The 21,586-nt window shown below is 44.5% G+C and overlaps 1 protein-coding gene and 1 long non-coding RNA gene across 2 annotated transcripts; one reads left to right on the forward strand and one right to left on the reverse strand.

Annotated features, from left to right (window-relative positions):
• Positions 1 to 1,896: 1,896 nt before the first annotated feature.
• RAB39A (RAB39A, member RAS oncogene family) lies at positions 1,897 to 20,297 on the reverse strand. Its single transcript, XM_045018471.1, has 2 exons — positions 19,975 to 20,297; positions 1,897 to 2,491 (listed from the first exon to the last, which is right to left on the reverse strand). The coding sequence occupies exons 1-2, from the start codon at positions 20,295 to 20,297 to the stop codon at positions 2,065 to 2,067; spliced, it is 750 nt and encodes a 249-aa protein (XP_044874406.1). The 3' UTR covers positions 1,897 to 2,064.
• On the forward strand, positions 18,419 to 20,135 carry LOC123371180. The gene is made up of 3 exons (XR_006579721.1): positions 18,419 to 18,478; positions 18,646 to 18,702; positions 20,007 to 20,135. It is a non-coding gene; the product is annotated as an uncharacterized LOC123371180 (long non-coding RNA).
• Positions 20,298 to 21,586: the final 1,289 nt, after the last annotated feature.

Genomic DNA, 21,586 nt, shown 5'->3' on the forward strand with positions numbered 1-21,586 from the left:
GTTTGTATTGACAAGCTCTAAAAAGTGAAAGTCAGTGGAGAATCAGGCCCTTGCCTCTAGCAGCAGGTAATACACAGGAATAGGTTGGTTCACGGCACACAGCAGATTATGTTAACTGCTATAGTATGCAGGGGCGGCTCCAGGCCCCAGCACGCCACGCGCGTGCTTGGGGCGGCATGCTGCGGGGGGCGCTCTGCCGGTCGCCGGTCGGGCGGCAGGCAGCCAGCCTTCGGCAGCATGCCTGTGGAGGGTCCTCCCGAAGTTGCGAGACCAGAGGACCCTCCGCAGGCACGCCTGCAGGAGGTCCACCGGAGCCGTGGCGACCGGCAGAGCGCCCCCCGCGACCGGCAGAGTGCCCCCTGCGGCATGACGCCGTGCTTGGGGTGGCGAAATGTCTAGAGCCGCCCCTGATAGTATGGCACTAGACTCTTAGGGCCAGATTCCCATTTATACTAAGGTCCCTTTATATCACTCTGCCAGCATAAAGGGGCCTTAATATAAATGAGAATCAGGCCCTTGAAGAGTTCAGTTCAATGCCATTTGAAGTCAAGGGATTTTTAGTGCAGTTGATTCAGAGGTGAGCGCTCATCGCCATCCATCTGTTTTGCCACCAGGATACAAGTGACATTGGGTTACTTGGCATATAAGTGACACATAGAGGAATATTCTGCACAAAGCAAGTATTGTTATGCCCATAGGTAGTTAGGAAGGTGAGCCCAAGGTCAGTTAAAATGCAGCAGGTTTGCTGGGTCAAATTTCTTAGTTTAAGATTCAGTGTTCTTTGTTTTCTTAGAACAGGGATCCTCCAACATTTTTCATTCTATGTCTACCTCTTAAGAGTGAAATCCTCTTATGGACTCTCTCCCCTCCCAACATGCCAATTCCCAACTGCTAGATTCTCAGAACCTTTCATTCTGTGGATCACAATTTGACAAAGAGTGGCTGAGAATAAACCAATCCCTATTTTCTCCATATTCAGGGCAGGAGTCCCCTTAGGACACAGCCCTAAATATTTTCTTGAATCTTACTCCTAGTCAGAATCAGAATTATTCTCTAAAGCTAGTGGGCAAGATCTTCAGCTTGTGTAATTGGCATAACTTTACGCCAATTATCCCAGCTGAGGATCTGGCCCAATAAATATTAGGTTATCAACTGTGATAAATATTTTCATGGATGAATTAATTATTATACTTCAGAAGTGTAAACTGATTCCTTAAAATACACAACCATCATACTTGCCTAAAGCAACTTCTATTTTAACAAAAATTTTACACTTCACAAATTTTAAATTACCTTCTTGGTATCTAGCTTCTAGAAGTTGGAAAACCTATTTTCTATGCATCTAGAATAATGGCTATACCATTTGTTGTATTACATCTAGTTACACTGGTGATTCAGAAAATATTTCATACTAAACTTCATTTCTTCTATTCCCTGTTTTAGTATATAAATATATTAGTCTTCTCAAATACATTCTTTTTCTTTAGTAAGGCTTGTATTCACAGTCATAACAAAAGTGTTTGCTGATGGAGCAATCTTTCAGTTTGCTTTCTTCAAAGTGATTTATATTATGAAATTCTACAGTGCTCTAAATCTTAGCTGTCTTTTAGCAAATCCATTCTTCATGAATGAAGAATCACAATTAAAAAAATACAGGTTATAATATTTTTTATCCCAAAATGGAGGCAGGATGATTTGGAGCAACGAGCTTATCAGCACTTAGCCTATATACAAGAGCTTGATTTTAAACTCTGTTCAAAATACAAAGCCCATAAAGGATGCTACCATGATGATTATTGCACTCTCTCATCATCTTGCTACTTAGCACATATTTTTCCTTAAGCAATATCTAATTTATTTTCTTGAAGACTGCTCAAAGTTATTGTTCTGTGGGGAAAAACGCACTTTAAATGTTATGAAGTTATGAATTAGACAAAATGATACAAAAATGAATTATAATTTGGTGATTCAGCTACATCATGATCTATTATGTCTTCAGAATGATGTTATTTATGTTGGTATCATTCTCTAAACACCTGATATGCTCTTTGGCATGCTATGAGTTCAGCAGATGCATTGTCTTCTAGGCTTTACAGCCTCCTCTGATGAATGGACAACATTTGGAACAAAGCCACTTTTAACACCTTCCCATCCATCCTGTATAGAAATTTCTCCTTTCTTTACTAGTTCATATATGTCTCGGGTCAGAATCGTAAAGGATTCTTCAACATTTGTGGCATCTTTTGCTGAGGTTTCTATGTATTTCATACCACAGGCAGATGACAGTTTTTCAGCTTCTTCTCTTGTCACCTGACGCTGTGATACTAAATCACATTTATGTCCAACTAACAGAAACACAATTTGAAATGGCTGTACATGCATTTTAGCTTCTTCTAGCCAGTCTTTCACATGTTCAAAAGATCGCCGGTTTGTGATGTCAAACACCAGTAAGCCGCCAACAGAATTGCGGTAATAAGATCGTGTTATTGATCTGAAAAGTGAAGAGAGAAGGGGGGGGGGAATAAGAGTTTAAAAGGGAATGTAATTACATTTCTCAAGTTAATATTTCAGTGCAGCAGTACATTCTTTACTTGCTACCATCTCTTCACAAAATACACATTTGTTCTTTTTCATGAGCCAGAATTTATTTACTGAAGTTGTCTTTGATCATGTTCATTGTCCATATTTTCTTAAAGCCAAAAGCTGTCACTGCATGCAGCATCTTTGGACTCAACATCTCTGATATCAGCTTTGGATGCAGACTCAGATTGGAAAGAGGTATTTCTTGTAAAAAAATTACCATGTTGCACTTATTCAAGAAAAAAAAATTACAGCATTAACCACTAAATTTTTTTAAAGATAAGACTCTGATCCTGCAAACAGAGCTGTCCCTTGGGTAGGGTGAATCAGGGTGACCGCCCCGGCCCTGCACTTTGGGGGGGTCCCACACTTTGATAAAATTGGGACTGTCCTGATATTTAGCCCTTTGTCCCACGTCCTGACCAATGTATGATCAGGACACCATTTGTGTGAGGAGGCAAATGGGGAGGCGAGCGGCGGAGGTGGGGAAGGAGGCGAGCGGCAGGCGGGCAGGCAGGAGGGGGGTGAGGAGGCAGGCGGGTGGCAGGTCGGTGGTCGGGCAGGGCGGGGCACGCCGGACAGATGGAGAGAAGACTAGCGGGGAGGTGGGCAGATGGCAAGAAGGAGAATGGTGGGTGGGGGGATGAGGAGGCGAGCAGCGGCTGGGTGGGCAGGTGTGCCAGGCAGACGGCGAGGAGACTTGCAGGGTGGCTGATTTGTCCCGGGCCCCGTACCTCCTTAGGGACGGCCCGGCCTGCAAACACTCATGCATAGACTTAACTCTGCTCATGTGAATAGTTCTATAGTTAGGCACATGGAACAGTGTTGACAGAATTAGGGCTTAACTTTGCCATAGACAAGTATACTTATTGTAATCTCCTCTCAAACCAATTCCTTGATATTAAACTCTGTGCAGATAATCATGCCTGTTGAGATCAGCAGCAATAAGACTTGTTATGTTCATGGAAAACGAAGAGAGAAGTTAGAAAAATAAAACACTCTTTCTGGAAGGCTGCAACACAACACTGCTTTATTTCTTAGAACCCTGAACCCTAACTTGCCAAAATCAAAAACAGAGGAAGACAAAGCAGCTGCTCCCTAAGGCAAAGAGGCACAAGTCACCCACCTTGCTCTAGGCTGGCTCTCTGCACAGACTGACCCAGATGGCACGCTTTCCCACAGAGCCCCATACCTTACAAGCAGGATCAGGAAAGCCCTTGACAACTGAAGGTGATATTTTACAATTTTAACAGTTTTAAATATACCACAAGACCTAGAAAGGAAGTTCTGTAACGCTGGCCAAAAAGAAATCAGAGGGGCAAATGCACTTATTACAGCTCTGACAAAGAACCTTTCTTTACCTCTTGCCTATCTATGGTACAGGGCTCCCAAAATTCTTTATGCTACAATCACTCAGGCTTGGAACGAGCCATTCAGCATTGGGGCTCTAGCCATCTGTAATTGATTCCGAGGCCAGAAGGGACCATTGTGATCATCTAGTTTGTATAACATAGGCCAGAAAACTTCCCCAAAATAATTCCTAGAGCATATCTTTTAGAAAAATATGCAATCTTGTTTTTAAAGGAGACTCCAATGCAACCTTTGGTAAATTGTTCCAATGGTTAATTACCCTCTCTATTAAAAATCTAGGCCTTATTTCCAGTCTGAATTTCTCTAGCTTTAACTTCTAGCCAGCGGAAGTTAATCTTTTTCGCGTTTAATCTTTTTCTGCTAGATTGAAGACCTCATTATCAAATATCTGTTCCTCAGCAGGTAAATTATTATTATTAATTAATTAAGGTACCTATAAATTGTAATCAAGTTACCCCCTAACCTTCTCTTTTGTTAAATTAAATAAACTCAGGTCCTTGAGTCTATCACTATAAAGTATGTTTTCCAATCCTTCAATCATTCTCGTGACTCTTCTTTGAACCCTTTCCATTTATCAACATCCTTCCTGACTTGTGGACGTAAGAACAGGACGCATATTCCAGCAGTGATTGCACCAATGCCCAATACAGAGGTAAAATAACCTCTCTACTCCTACTTGATATTCCCCTGATAATGCAGCCATGGATTTTGGCCATAGCTTCACACTGGGAGCTCAAGTTCAGCTGATTATTCATCACAACCCTGAACTCTTTTTCAGAGTCACTGCTTCCCAGGATAGAGTTCCCCATTGTGTAAGTCTGGCATACATTGTTTGTTCCTAGACATATTCATTTACATTTAGCAGTATTAAACCACATTGATCCCAGTTTAACAAGCAATCCAGACAGCTCTGTATCAGTGAGCCTAACCTCTTCAGTATCTACCACTCCCCCAGTTTTTGTGGCATCTGCAAATTTTATCAGTGATGATTTCATGTTTTCTTTCAGGTCATCAATAAAAATGTTCAATAGTGTAGGGTCAAGAACAGAGTCCTGTAGGACCCCACTAGAAACACACTCACTCAATGCTGATTCACCATTTACAATTACATTTTGAGACCTATTAGTTAGCCAGTTTTTAATCCTTTTAATGTATGCCATGTTAATCATATTTTGTTCTAGTTTTTTAATTAATATTCCTCTCACATCATCTGTCATGGGCCTTCAATATACTATGAAATGAGAAGTAATTCTTTTGCTCTGTTCTGTGCTGATTAGGCCTCAACCAGAGTATTGTGTCCCGTTCTGGGGGCCACATTTCAGGAAAGATGTGGACAAATTGGAGAAAGTGCAGAGAAGAGCAACAAAAATGATTAAAGGTCTAGAAAACATGACCTATGAGGGAAGATTGAAAAAACTGGGTTTGTTTAGTCTGGAAAAGAGAAGAATGAGAGAGGACATGATAATTCTCAAGTACATAAAAGGTTGTTACAAGGAGGAGGGAGAAAAATTGTTCTTCTTAATCCCCGAGGATAGGACAAGAAGCAATGGACTTAACTTGCAGCAAGGGAGGTTTAGTTTGGACATTATGAAAACCTTCCTAACTGTCAGGGTGGTTAAGCGCTGAAATAAATTTCCTAGGGTGGTTGTGGAATCTCTCCATCATTGGAGATTTTTAAGAGCAGGTTAGCCAAACACCTGCCAGGGATGATCTAGATCAGGGGTGGCCAACCTGAGCCTGAGAAGGAGCCAAAATTTACCAATTTACATTTCCAAAAAGCCACAGTAATACGTCAGCAGCCCACTCATCAGCAATCTCCTCCGCTCCCAGAGTCTCCCACTCCTCCCAGCCCCGCCGATCAGCGCCTCCCCCTCCATCCCCACACCTCCTGATCAGCTGTCTCCTGGCGTGCAGGAGGCTCTTCGGGGGTGGAGCGAGGGCATGGCAGGCTCAGGGGAGGGGGCGGGAAGGGATGGAGTGGGGACAGTGCCTGTGGCAGAGCCAGGGGTTGAGCAGTGAGCACCCCCCGGCACATTGGAAAGTTGGCATCTTTAGCTCCAGTCCTGGAGTTGGTGACTGTACAAGGAGCCGCATATTAACTTCTGAAGAGCCACATGTGGCTTCAGAGCCACAGGTTGGCCACCCCTGGTCTAGACAATGCTTTAGCCCTGCCATGAGTGCAGGGGACTGGACTAGATGACCTCTTGGGGTCCCTTCCAGTCCTATGATACTGTGATGACCTCTGAGGATGCTGCTAAAATAGTTTGGATCAGGGTAAACCCTACTTGATAACATATTTTTCTATGGCAGTAACCCTCTTTAACTGTTCAGTTTATCACCTGTATAGTTTTTTATTACAATTTGAACATAAAGGTATAACAAACTCAAATAATGATGTTGCAGATGTGTACGTGAATCCTGGGATAATTAAATTTTGGTAGTCACAGCAAGTTGCATTTGAAGGGGTAGCAGCTGTATACTAGGGTAAGACTAACTGTTTACCCTAATATTTTGGACTGATCTATTCCAATATCTTACGGCCAAATTCGAGAGAGAGAGAGAGAGAGAGAATGTGTGTGTGTGTGAGTGTGTGTAGTTCTAAAGTGAAGCCAATGGAATCTTACCCTCAATATTAATTCAAATTGGCTTGGATCTGAAAAATGACGTTGCTGAAAACTGGCTGAAGAACCATAAATACAGGGTAGATAATACTTTGTGTGAAGTGTCTAAAGGATCTGTGTCAGGCTCTGTCTTACTCAGTATTTTCACTAATGATTTAGAAAAGGGCATAACTAGCATGTTGCTGAAATTTTCAGATGATGCTTTGGATGACTTGCAAATGCAAGCAAGGACATAAGAAATAATTGAAATGGATCTAGCGAGACTAGAAATATTGCCACCAAAATGAGATTTAACTTGGAACAATGTAAATAATGCAAGCAATCTGAAGAAAATCCTTGAAAACAGTAATGCAGAAAGTGATATAAGCAATAGGGGACAGAAAATTAGATATTGGTTTATACTGGAATAATGCTATACAAGTACCATACTTTCTTATATAGAGTTATGTGGCATCAAATATCCATGAACTGTCTATTTGTCTTTAAATAATACCTCATGTACACCTGTGTGTTTTACATATACAGGACCTGATCCTCAGCTGTATATCAGTGTAGCTCCATGGCTTCACTACAGCAATGTTGATTTACACCACCTAAGAATCTGGCCTGTATTATTTGTTTAATTGACTAAAAACAATTCTGCAAAATAAACAAATGATTAAAAAAGGCAACTGTAATTCTGGACTACGTAAGAAGTGGCATCATATAAGGGAGAGAATAGTTTCTATCTTTTGGTACAATTATAACTCAAATAAATCTTTCATTTTCAGATCTCATTATTAAAGAGAACCTGATAAATTTGAGGGAGTTCAGAAAACAGCAAAAGAGGCGGGTTGGAGAAAATAACACGAGGGAAGATTTTTTAAAAAATGATTTAGATAGGTATAGTTTGATTAAGTGACAGCTAAGGAGGGCAGATATGTGTGGAAATACTGTCTACAAATATTTGAAGAGGTTTAAACTCAAGGAAAGCAATTATTTAGAGTAGTGTATTACATGAAAGTATAATTATGAGTGATGAGATAAAATTAAGAAGTAGGAAATTGAGGCTGAAAATCAGGAAAAAAAATCTTCCTAGCACTAAAATCTATTAGGCTGTTGAACAGTCACTCCAAAAAAAGTCATGAAAGACCCCAGACTTGAGGTTTTTAAAACTAGACTGAGCAAACACTAGAAAAATATACTTTGGGGAACATTCCAGCATTGGCTGGGAAATGGACTATGACCCAGATCCTCAAGTGCCTAACTCCCATTCAACTCAATGGGAGTTAGTCTCCTAAATATCTTTGAGGATCTGGGCCTCGGTGACTTAGTAGATGCATTTTATCTCTGACTTCAGTGGTTCTCATTCACACTATCCTCTAACATGTAGTGATGAAAGTGCATGGACTAGATGATGCACAATAGGTCTTTCCAGCTATAGATTCTATGAAACCATATGCAAGGGCAGAATTTGGTCCTTACTAATATTAAGGGAAAAACTTTTAGTATTTTCAATGGTATTAAATTTATTTCTCAACTCACTCTGTCCTGCCCAACCTTAAAGGAAAAGAGCTTAATTACATCTCAGACATTCTTCTTGTGACCACTGTCTGACCACCATCACAATAATTATGAACAGCATGATGCAGTTCATAAGCAAAACACCCATTGACATCACTAGCAATGTGCAAATAAGTGCTGCAATCAGACCCTAAAAGAAGTTTATTTATTGTAAAAGAGAAAATAAAATATACAGTATTTCCCTCTTATTACATTATTAAATTAGAGTCATGATATCACAAAGATTTTCTACGTGCGAATCAAACCAAGTTTAGGAGTGTTACTAAACTTGAGACTAAAAATCATTTAGAAAAAACAATGCTATATTTATTCTCTACTCCATATAAACCAGTTACAGGTTATGAAACCTATGAACCATTTGCGCTTTTGCTAATTATAGTAAAACATTCTATCTTCAAAAAAACAAACAAACAAAACAAACAAATAAAAAACCCACCCCCAGTTAAACAGTGTTAACTAAAGGATATCAGATTATTGAAAGGACTGCTATCATTTCAGATTTGCAACAAGAGAGTTTGTATCAAAACTATCAATAATACATTTGTAATCTTCATACAACACTTTTCAACAAAAAAGGCAGGGTTTTTTTTTTTGAGAAAGTTAATCTTTGTCTAACAGAACATGTTAAAATAAATCTTAATAAGTTTCTGCCTGTTCAATAGATTAAATAAGGCTACAGTAGATATTAAACCGGAACCAGATGGCTTTGATCCTGAATTCTACAATTACAAGGCCCACAAAATAATTCTGTATTCTACAACAGTTTCCTGTTGAAAATGAGATTGCTCCATCAGAAAATCATGCAGCAAACTGACCCTCCAAAGAATAATAATTTCACACTCTTTCGTTTTAATTGAGAGTATATTGTTGAATGTAGATTCTAAAATGCTTATTGAAATCATGACTTCTCATTTAGAAGCAGCAAAGAATCCTGTGGCATCTTATAGACTAACAGACGTTTTGCAGCATGAGCTTTCGTGGGTGAATACCCACTTCTTGCATCCGAAGAAGTGGGTATTCACCCACGAAAGCTCATGCTGCAAAACGTCTGTTAGTCTATAAGGTGCCACAGGATTCTTTGCTGCTTCTACAGAACCAGACTAACATGGCTACCCCTCTGATACTTCTCATTTAGAGGAATCCTTCTGTAGGTTAATAAATCCTGATTAAACTGGCTTTACTAAAGGAGGAAATTGTTTATTTCAGAAGTCATTTTAGATTAAACTGAGTAATTAGGTTAAAAAATAAGTCCCTGATAGTCATTCTAAATTAAAGCAATGATAAGATATTATTCACTGGGCAACTGTTTCTGAAAATAAATTAGAGGCTATACGAATCAAATCAAACTGTATTCTTAAAGTGATCCTCATTTTAGAGTGATGCTTATTTAGCCACCAGTTTCTTTTTTATTCTGATCTCACTGATTTTTACTAAAATGAAGGAAACTTTCCAAATGAAAGCTTTATCTTTATCTAATTTAGAAAGAGAATTATTTTTATTCCCAGCCTAAGCTATAACGCGACCGGATATAACACGAATTCGGATATAACGCGGTAAAGCAGTGCTCCTGGAGGGGGCAGGGCTGCGCACTCCGGTGGATCAAAGCAAGTTCGATATAACCGGTTTTCACCTATAATGCGGTAAGATTTTTTGGCTCCCGAGGACAGCGTTATATTGAGGTAGAGGTGTATATTATAATGGAGTTAAATTTGAGAGTACATATCAATCAATTAAAAAATTACAGGGATGGTATAATTATCCCAAAAGCATGCTTTACAAAGCCATAATGTATTAATATAATATCCTGGCTTTGTAATGCATAGTTTTGGGATAATTACAACATCTATGCAATGTGTTTACCCTTAAGCTACTGATAAATACTCTCAACCTTATCTGCATCAAAATTTAGTTTTCAGTCTTCGAACTTCCCTGGTATTTAAAAGTTATTAAAAATTTCAAACATTAAACAAGAAACCTAAAGCAAAATTGACCATGTGAAATTTCTAATGCTTTGATGATATGTAATATCAACCAGAAATAATTTTTAAAAATTATCTTTTACGGGCAAATTCACTGGTAAATTAGTGCAGAGCAAAACAGACAGTGTGCACTAGCCAGTTAAGATAGGTGTACAGCTGCTTTGCATCACACCAGTGCAAACCAGTCAAACTTCACTGGTGACTCTGACCCTTAATTTCTTATTGATGTATGAGTTAGAGGGTGGTCTTAATGAGACAGGCAAAATATGAGAGTAGGTTTGGGGAGCCCAGTGCCAGAATCCCAATGACTCTGGGGTTTAAGGGCTCCCCGTGCACTCCTCCCTCAGTTTCCCCAGAAGGTCTGGCTTGGTGCTTAGTTGAGCTGAGGCAACAGTGCTATGGGGAGACTTTCACACAGAGATGCCCAAGCTAGTATGCAGGCAAAGAAACGTTAGGGAGCAGTGATAATTGGGTCAAGTAATCAACCAATGAAAATTCTTGACACACTGTCCAGTCTGCTTCATACCACTGTCTCATTACAGCCAATAGACTTATTGCATGCAAATTAGCTGTAGGAGAAGGGTGGTAATTGGTTGATTTACCTCTGTAGTCACAATGGCCTCACTTAAAAGTTACCTGAGCCCATCTGTAGTATTTAATTATTATGATTATACAGACAACAATCATGAATAACTTAGTTTAATTTCAATCTATTTTTTTCAAATAAAGCCTATGCACATGATTACAATTAATTTTAATTATACGGAAAGTTGAAGAGTCTGTGTTATTCCATTATTAAGATAATTCAGAACAAAGAAAAGATTGACACTGGCTAAATTTCTTAAAGGACTCACTTTTTAATTAATTTGAACTCAAACTGATTTACAGATTTAGTTGTATGTGAATGGAAAATTCATTCTTTACTCATAGAGGAAGTGCTGTGAGTTTGGGGATGATAATCTATTTTGACCCTAACTGCGGAGCCTTTACCATTACCTCCATAATAAAGATATAGCCTTTCACACAATTTATATTTAATCTATATTAAAAACTGCATGTATAATTGAAAACATCTGAAAAACTAAGGCAAGCTAAATTCAAGTTCAATCTCTGTCTTTAACTCACCCATAGAATCTCAGGGTTGGAAGGGACCTCAGGAGGTCATCTAGTCCAACCCCCTGCTCAAAGCAGGATCAAACCCAACTAAATCATCCCAGCCAGGGCTTTGTCAAGCCTGACCTTAAAAACCTCTAAGGAAGGAGATTCCACCACCTCCCTAGGTAACCCATTCCAGTTCTTCACCACCCTACTAGTGAAAAAGTTTTTCCTAATGTCCAACCTAAACCTCCCCCACTGCAACTTGAGACCATTACTCCTTGTTCTGTCATCTGGTACCACTGAGAACAGTCTAGATCCATCCTCTTTGGAACCCCCTTTCAGGTAGTTGAAAGCAGCTATCAAATCCCCCCTCAATCTTCTCTTCTGCAGGCTAAACAATCTCAGTTCCCTCAGCCTCTCCTCGTAAGTAATGTGCTCCAGCCCCCTAATCATTTTTGTTGCCCTCCGCTGGACTCTCTCCAATTTATCCACATCCTTCTTGTAGTGTGGGGCCCAAAACTGGACACAGTACTCCAAATGAGGCCTCACCAGTGCTGAATAGCATGTATGTCTGCAGCTCAGATTACAAAAAAGTAATCAACGTGGTTTAGCCCCAGGGACGGCTGAAAAAATAATTTAAAGTCCACACTACCTACTCACTACTGAACCAGGCAGGTAATAAGCACTACCCAGTCAAACTGGCAACCGATCCATTCTCTCTTCAATTCTGTCCTGACATTGCCAACGGCAAATTATTTGTTCCTACGAGGTACCTTTGCATTCAGTCATACATAGGAAAAAAACCAAATGTGTTAACATGTGAGAAGGTCATGTGAAAAAACTATCCAGTCTGGATTCATGTGAGTTTCACATAGAGATTGTTCAGAGTTTCCTCTCATTTAACCTGGAAGTTTATTTTTTTGCTTTAATGTATAGACAAATATACTACGGTACAGTGTCACTTCAATGGGAACTGGGATTGCTCATCTTCTTTGAAAACCAGGCCATGGTTTTAGTACTTAAAGATGGATTCAGGAGCCTGACTAACTTCAATCACTCATGTTTGCAAATTTTGTGCAAATAATAAGATCGGCTCCCAATTCAGAATCACATTCTGACTCACCTGTTGGATCTGCTTACCTAAAATCTCCTTCCATAACCAACTTCCTCTCTAGAAACTCCTTCTATGTTATGGAAACAGAATGCAGAGCTATGAAGAATGTGATAGGAACACAGGGTTTGCCATACTGGATTACATCAGTGGTCCATTAGTCTAGTTCCTATCTCTGACGGTGGCCAGTATCAGATGCTTCAGAGAAAGGTGCGAGAAACTCTGTGATGGACAACTATGGAAAAAATCTGCCTAGAGGGAAAGTTTTTCCTAACACCTATCAATTAGAAGTTAATTTATGAGTTGAAGCATGAAGCTTATATCCTTTATAATGTTTTACCCTATCTGACATTACTATGGATGTTCTTATTAGCCATGTAAATGTCTAATCCTTTTAAAAATCTTACCGAGGGCTTGTCTATACAGTTGAAGTGTCCTTAATGTGGACACAGTTATACTGGTAAATGGTGCTTACATTGATATAGCTTATTTGTGTAGGGACGGATAACAAACTATACTGCTGTAAGACACCTTTATACCAAAATAGCTTAATCTACACTATGATTTGTACTGATTTAACTAATTTGATTAAAAATATACACCTCTAATCAAAGTACGGTAGTTAAATTGGTACAAAAACTGTTTGCTCACCAAGCCTAAGCACTTGGCTTCAATGATATCTTGTGACAGTGAGCTACACAGGTTAATTATGCACTGTGTAAAAAAGTATTTATTTTATCAGTTTTAAATGTGACATCTTACAATCTAATTTAATAGCCCTTTGTTCTTGTATTATAAGAGAGTAAATAGGAGTGCCCAATTTACATTCTATTGTATAAATGCCATCAAGCCTTGGTGTCTTGTTGCTTTTATCAATATGTCTTAGTGCCTCCTCTGACACCTGGATCTCTGTCAGTACCTCTTCTTTATTACCTGAAATAAGTAAAGCTGGGATGTGTGTGTGTCGAAATGAAGAATGCTAACAGTAATAAAAGGTTCAAAAACCTTCATAAGAGATTAACTATACTAGGCAACTCTGACACCACATTCTACAGGCCATTATCCTCTGATCCCACTGAGGGTTACCAAAATAAACTACACCATCTGCTCAAGAAACTCCCTGAAGAAACACAGGAACAAATCTACACAGACACACCCCTAGACCCCCGACCAGGAGTATTCTATCTGCTACCCAAGATCCATAAACCTGGGAATCCTGGATGCCCCATCATCTCAGGCACTGGCACCCTGACAGCAGGATTATCTGGCTATGTAGACTCTCTCCTCAGGCCCTACCCTACCAGCACTCCCAGATATCTTCGAGACACCACTGACTTCCTGAGGAAACTGTGATGTTGCACCCCATAATGCTTTACAGAAATATGCTTATGAATGTAAATATGACATAAATGGAATATGTTTCATGCTAAATATGCCATGTAACATATCTTTGCGAAGGTTTTGTTCTACTGAACGTAATCATCCTGTTCATATGCATGTATAATTTTTATATCTGAAGTTATGAGTGTTGTCTCTATGCTTGTATTTAGAGTGTTTGCTGTAGGAAGCACCTAAATCTGGTCAACGTAGTGGGAAGGCGTTATTCAAGTAATTGGGAGTACTTGACTAACAATGGACTTGATAGATGCCAATCCACATCTGAGCTTTCCTGGGAACATTCAAACTAGCATGTGGACAATGGCATCAGCCTATAAAGAACTGAGTCATGCATGGACATGTGACTTGCCAATGTGACTCCAAAACTCCATTGTCTACAGCCAAGCTCTAAGGCCTGGTCTACACTGGGGGGGGGGGGTCGAACTAAGGTACGCAAGTTCAGCTAAGTGAATAGCGTAGCTGAACTCGAACTACCTTAGTTCGAACTACTCACCCGTCCAGACGCCGCGGGATCAAAGTCCGTGGCTCCCCCGTCGACTCCGCCACCGCCGTTCGCGGTGGTGGAGTTCCGGAGTCGACGGGAGCGCGTTCGGAGTTCGATATATCGCGTCTAGATGAGACGCGATATAGCGAACTCCAAGAAGTCGAACGCTACCCGCCGACCCGGGCGGGTAGTATAGACGTAGCCTAAGATACAACCGCATTTGCTCCAATCTCTCAGACAGACACAAACACCTACAGGATCTCTATCAAGCGTTCTTAAAACTACAATACCCACCTGGTGAAGTGAAGAAACAGACTGAGCCAGAAGGGTATCCACAAGTTACTTACTACAGGACAGGCCCAACAAAGAAAGTAACAGAATGCCACTAGCTGTCACCTACAGCCCCCAACTAAAACCTCTCCAGCGCATCATCAAGGATCTACAACCTATCCTGAAGGACGATCTCTCCTTCACTCTCGCAGACCTTGGGAGACAGGTCAGTCCTCGCTTACAGACAGCCCCCCAACCTGAAGCAAATACTCACCAGCAACTACACACCACACAACAAAAAACAATAACTCAGGAACCAAACCCTGCAACAAACCACAGTGCCAACTCTGTTCACATATTTATTCAAGGGACACCATCATAGGACCTAACCACATCAGCCACACCATCAGGGGCGTGTTCGCCTGCACATCTACCGATGTGATATATGCCATCATGTGCTAGCAATGCTCCTCTGCCATGTACATTGGCCAAAACAGACAGTCTCTACACAAAAGAATAAATGGACACAAATCTGACATCAGGAATTATAACATTAAAAAACCAGTCAGAGAACACTTCAGTCTCCCTGGATACTCAATAACAGACTTAAAAGTGTCAATTCTTCAACAAAAAAAGCCTTCAAAAACAGACTCCAATGAGAAACTGCAGAACTTGGAATTAATTTGCAAACTGGACACCATCAAATTAGGCCTGAATAAAGACTGGGAGTGGATGGGTCACTACAAAAACTAATTTCCCCCTGCTGATACTCACACCTTCTAGTCAACTGTTTGAAATGGGCCACCTTGTTTACATTGGCCTCATTAGCACTACAAAAGTGATTCCCACCCCTTCTTGTCAACTGTTGAGAATAGCCCACTTTTACCTTAATTGAATTGGCTCGTTAGCACTGGCTCCCCACTTGGTAAGGCAACTCCCATCTTTTCATGTGCTGTGTATTTATATCTCCCTACTGTATGTTCCACTCCATGCATCTGATGAAGTGGGTCTTAGCCCACAAAAGCTTATGCCCAAATAAATTTGTTAGTCTCTAAGGTGCCATAAGGACTCCTCGTTGTTTTTGCTGATACAGACTAACACGGTTATCACTCTGAAACCTATAAAAAGACATGCATTTCAAAAGCTGAGCCAGCAGAGTTCTGGAAGAATAAATGAGGCCAAGGATAATATAGTTGCCTTTCAGCATCCATAGTCTTCATGTGAACATACTATTCCAAAGCAGTATAACTATTCTGGAACATCAGCACCATTGATCTGATGTTGTAAACCCCCATTATAAAAAGCACTACCCCTAATAAATCTAGTTTCTCATAGCTTCATCTAGCTCACGAAAGACACTCCACAGAAGTGGGATCAGCATGGATGGGCATAGGCAAAAAAATTCTGAGAACTGCAATTACTGGTAAGTAACCTTTTTTCCCCTCTATCATAAAATTGTCTCTGCAGATCCCTGATATAGTAAATTAGCCCTCCTGTTGCAGTTGTCTGCTAATGCTTGCTGGTGAATACTTAATTAAATAAAGACAGAAGCAGTGCTTTCTGATCTGGGCATAAGCCGGAGTCTCAGAATCAAGAATAATTTTGTGAATAAACTGAGCAACAAATGGCAGTATCAGAAATTGAAACACTTTATAGGGAAGCTATTGATGTTAAGACACTGGTAGAATGAGCTTTAAAACATCCCACAATCTCCCTGGTACAAACAATTTGTCATAACAAGCTTGACTATAGGCCATACTAAATCCACTTGGGTGACCTGTGAGCATAGATCATCTCTCCTTGGACTTTTTCTCAGAGTCCACAAACAGACTTTCTTAAGCTAGTTTCCCTGGAATAGTGTGAGGCTTAGGGAAAAAGGTAGGCAAAAAAATTAACTAATTTAGGTGAAATTTTATCCTATCTTGGTCAGAAATACATGGTGAATAACCACTTTATCTTCATTAAACATAGTCTATCTAGGTTCTTGTCCCACGAGATTGTAAACTCCTTAGGGTAGAGATCTTTTTGTTCCCTGGGGACAGCACCTGGCATAACAGGGTCCTGGTCCATGATTGCAGCCCCTTGGTACTACCACAATACAAATAAATTAATAATAATAAAACTGTATCCACCACTGTATTATCTGATCTCAGTATAAGGAGCCATCCAGGCTTGCAACTTGCTTACTCACTTTGCAGAGGTACTAAAAACCATGCCACTTTAACTGAAAAGTAATGCACTCCTCAGCAATATAAATGGTGTTTCCATGAGCCTACTTAGAATCAGATCCCAATCCCAAGACACCGCTGGCAGATCCAATAACTTTCTCAGAAGTTTTACCATAGGATGTAGAAGAAGGAAACAGATTTGAATAGGGTGGTGGTGGCGGCAAGTACCATCAAAATGTACTTTTTCTCTGGGGATGTCCCCTAGGCTTGGGACCAGCAGTGGGCTGGCCTATAACTACTACGGATTCCCCTTACACAGGGAGATCCTCTGGGAGTGTATTAAGTCAGGCTCAATGTAGCTTTGCACCAGTGGGACAGTGCAAAGGAGCTGGAGCAGACTTGAAAAACAGACCTATACACTGCTTGGTCATTTTTATTGTTACAACAAAAGCATCCTAGTAAGTTTTGGCATCTTCTAATCTCCCAAAGGTTATAGCTTGATTATGATTTACAGTTTTCTTCATTTAAGTGTAATGAACAGAGGACAAATATACAAGTTTCCAACATACTGTTTATATTTTAGTAATCTATTTATAATGTGCTTGAATAGATTTAAAAGGCTAAGCACAATAATTGTTTTCATAATTTCTATGTATGCCAACTGTCAAGACATGTCTATTAGCAAACCAAACACATTTAACCGTATTTCCTCTGGTAAGTATCTGCTGGGTATTGGAGAATACATATCATATACACTAGTGGGTAAATGTCAAAGCAATGGCATACATGACTCACCATTGCATATCCCTTGAGCATCATCATGTTAAATGATGGCTTTTATTTGATTTCAGATGGTATTTTATTTACATCCCTTTGAGTCAACTAACAGTCTTGACTGTATATATTGGCCCTTTGCCAGCAAAATCAAAATACAGCGACTACTAGTTATTAGGCCTGTGTTTATAAATTTTTTACATTTGTTTATAGGAAAATACTAGGAAGCTGAAAAATATTAAGAGGCTGTTGTTATCAGAAGTGAATTCAGCACTAATCTTGGAGAGGCCTGACTGCAAAAAAATATTTATGCACTTCCAACTCATGCAAGCCCAGGAAAGTTGCTGGTTACTCTCAGGGGTGGCAGGTTTGTGTAATTTTTGGTGGTGCCCAGAACGGGTCCAAGCCCCCCCACCCGACACCTGCCTTGTAAGCTGAGATATATATTTTAAAATAATGTAAAAAAATGGACTGGAAACAGTACAGTTTCCCTATATTGCACAATGTGTGGGAGGGTATGTGGGGATGAGGGCTCTGGCTGGGGGGAGGGCTGTGGGGTGGGGCTGGGCATGAGGGGTTTGGGGTGTGAGAGGGGCTCAGGGCTAGAGGGTTGGGGTGTAGGGTGAGGGCTGTGGGGTGCAGGTTCTAGGTGGGGTGGGGCTGAGGATGAGGAGTTTGGGGTACAGGCAGGCTGCCCGGGGGCTTGGGCCAGAGAGAAGGACTCTACAGTTCCCTAGCCCTCTCCCCGCCAGCAGCAGCGAGCTCTGAGGAAGGGGCCTCCTTAGTCTCCCCAGAAGCACACTCACCCAGCACCATCACTACATGTGCTCCTAAGGGACGGGCCCCTCTCAGGTCCAGGAAGCCCCCTTGCCTCCCCTGTGGAGGGTGCCAGGGGGAGGGATGCCATCACGTGTGCACCTCCTCCTCTCCTCCCTCCACAGGCAGCGGCTGTGCCGCCACCTCAGCCTGCCGCCCGTGCTGCTCCCTTTTGTAGCTGGCAGCGGCCGGTGAGGGAGTGCACCGTAGAGCAGCAGGGCAGCCACCTGCAGCCCACGGCGCAGGTAGGGACGCTCCAGGGGAAGGTATGCGGGGGTGGCAGGCGGGGCTGGGGGAGTGACCCGGCCCCGAACATTGGAGGAGCCGGGCCCCTGGGCCCTGAATTTGCTGGATCACGGGCACCATGGGCCCATACAACTTGCCGCCCCGGTTACTCTGTCTCCCTGTCCAGGGAACAGATTGCCCTGTCAGCTGTGGAGGAACTGTGGATCTGCAAGGAAGGAAGATGGTGTGTGTAAATGAATCTCCTGAAATTTTCTACGAGGGTCCCTGTCACAATTTAACCCCACCAAGCTCAGGAACATGCTGGAAGCACAGTGGTCATCAAGAGTCTGGTTTAAGAGAGGAGGATGTACCTTGGGGGAAAGAGGGATGCCTGGCTTTGCCTTCTCCAGAGGGAGGAGAGACAGGAGGAGGGCCCCAGTGGTTGGACTGGAGTGGAAGGACAGGAGTGTGGGGGTTGGGGTGGAGGTGAGTTCCTGTGGCTACAGGCAATTCGGAGAGAGTGGGGACCCTAGAAAGGAGTGTCTAGGAGGACAGTGTGGTCCCTGGAGTGATGCGGGGGTCATAGGGAGCACTAGAGTCTATGCTGGGGAGGAGCAGCAGGAGGGTGGACCGGGTGGGATCAGGGTGCAGCAGAGTGTGTCCAAGGTGTGTTGTGGAGACAGGAGGGGTCCCAGGTGTGGGGTGTGGTCCTGGGAAGGCACAGGAGTGATTGGGGAAGGGTAGGGGCAGGCTGGCGGTCCCAGGTGTGGTGCTAGGGTGGCAGGGGGATGGGCGGGGAGGCAGGGGGTCCCAGGGCAGTGCGGGGAGGCAGGGGAGGGGTCCCAGAGCGGCACAGGGATGAGCAGGAAGCCAGGGGGTCCTGGGGCAGCACGGGGATGGACCAGGAGCCAGGGGGTCCCGGGGCGGTGTGGGGATGGGCGAGGAAGCAGGAGCGGGGTCTGGGCCACACGGGGATGGGCAAGGAGCCAGGGGGCCCGGGCTGCAGGGAGATGGGCGGCAAGGCAGGAGCGGGGTCCGGGCCGCACGCGGATTGGGGGGGGGGAGCCAGGGGGTCCGGGGGCCGCACGGGGACGGGCGGGGACCTAGGAGGTCCGGGGGCCGCACGGGGACGGGCGGGGAGCCAGGAACGGGATCCGGGGGCCGCACGGGGACGGGCGGGGAGGCAGGAACGGGATCCGGGGCCGCACGGGGACGGGCGGGGAGGCAGGAACGGGATCCGGGGCCGCACGGGGACGGGCGGGGAGGCAGGAGCGGGGCCGGGGGCCGCACGGGGACGGGCGGGGAGCCAGGAGCGGGGCCGGGGGCCGCACGGGGACGGGCGGGGAGCCAGGAGCGGGGTCCGGGGCCGCACGGGGCCGGGCGGGGAGCCAGGAGCGGGGCCGGGGGCCGCACGGGGCCGGGCGGGGAGCCAGGAGCGGGGCCGGGGGCCGCACGGGGACGGGCGGGGAGGCAGAGGCGCTGGGAGGAGGCCGGGAGCGAGCCGAGCCGCCTGTACCTGAACCGCTCCTGCCCCGCCGTGTCCCACAGCTGCAGCTTGACCCGCTTGCCGGGCTCGATCTCCACCAGGCGGGAGAAGAAATCCACCCCCACGGTGGGGTCGCAGAGCAGCGGACCCGGGAAGCGGCCCTCGGTGAAGCGGTGCAGGAGGCAGGACTTGCCCACGGTGGAGTCGCCCAGCACGATCAGCCGGAACTGATAGATCCAGATCGCCGCGTCCATGGCGGCCCCGGCCTGGCCCGCCTCGGTCTCGGGGCCCTTCCTGGGGCTCCTCCTCGGCCGGTGCCTGCACCGCGCTCCCACCGCCCCTATCCCGGGCATCGGCGCTGCAGGCCGGCTGGGGGGAGGGGACGGCTCGGACCCGAGCAGCTGCACCCTGTGATGCCAGGGAGGAGCGGGGGCGGGGCCCCCTGGCTCCCGGTGGCGATGGGGAAGGGCTGGGGTCCCGCCGATCCCCACGGGCAAAGGGCAGGGTTGGGGGTCCCACGGACCCCGTCATGCAGGGGGGAGGGCTGGGTCCCTGAGATCCTGGGGGATTGGAGGAGGTACAGGTCGGGGAGGGAGGGCGCTGTCCCTTCAGCACCTGTTCTGCTCAGGTTGAGCTGAACAGGGCAGCCTGAGCCATTGCATCACACAGCCCGTGCCTTCCCTGCAGGATTAACTCATGCTCTTCTTGGGATGTTGTCACCCCAGCACTCCTCCCATCCCCCCCCCCACACAACCCTCTCACCCCAGTGTGGTGGTGCTTTCAGCCGTGCTAGCTGGCCCAGCTGGGGGATTACCAAACCACTTTGCAGTGAGGAGGCACGCTAAGTCACTCAGAGCCCACAGTCCTCCAGTGCCTTCCCACAATTTCCCCCCCACCCCCCGTGCCCAAAAGGACAGACAAGATCTCCAGAATTCAGTGGGAAAGACTCATGGAGTGGCTTAGCTTACTGCAGCATAACCAACTGTGGTATGTTCCTGCACAGGTCCTAGTGACACATGGGAGCAGGGCCGGCTTTAAGCCGATTCACCCAATCCCCCAGAATCGGGCCCTGCGCCTAAGGGGGCCCTGCTCCAGGGGTCTTGGGCAGCATTTTGGCGGCAGGGGGTCTGCTCCAAGGGTCTTTGGCGGCAGTTCAGTGGCGGGGGGATCCTTTGGTGCTGCAGAAAACCCGGAGCAGACCCCCCCCACCGCCTAAGTGCCGCCAAAGCCCCGGACCGCCGCCGCGTATTCCAATCGGGCCCCGCAGGTCATAAAGCCGGCCCTGCATGAGAGCCACAAAGAGGACAGTGATTCAGATGTCTTGTTGCAGTGTGGCTGTTCATCCTGCAGCTAGGCTAGTCTGGGTGCTAAGACCTAGGTGCCAATTACCCGGGCTAATTGCAGGGAAGACATTTCCTTGAAGCAAGAGTTTCCCCTCCATCCCCAACCTCCAACTCACACATGCTAGGCCCTATTCAACAGCTTGTAACAACTCACAACAGATCCAACAAGGGCTGCAAGATGGGTGGATAGGGGGGCAAACTGGAGAGGCAGTGGTGGCGGGGGGGGGTGTACAAGCTAGGCACTGAAAGGGATGAGCAAGGTATTGGGGTATGATGTGGGACAGAATGGACTGTGGGAC

The sequence above is a fragment of the Mauremys mutica genome, chromosome 1 (assembly GCF_020497125.1).
Source record: "Mauremys mutica isolate MM-2020 ecotype Southern chromosome 1, ASM2049712v1, whole genome shotgun sequence".
NCBI classification, from domain to species: Eukaryota; Metazoa; Chordata; order Testudines; family Geoemydidae; genus Mauremys; species Mauremys mutica.

Bases quoted from the DNA above. Each gene is read 5' to 3' on its own strand.
- RAB39A (XM_045018471.1), bottom strand. From the start codon at position 20,297: ATGCCCGGGATAGGGGCGGTGGGAGCGCGGTGCAGGCACCGGCCGAGG. The intron at 2,492-19,974 runs GTACAGGCGGCT...TTCACTTTTCAG, and splicing joins GCGGGGCAGGAGCGGTTCAG to ATCAATAACACGATCTTATT.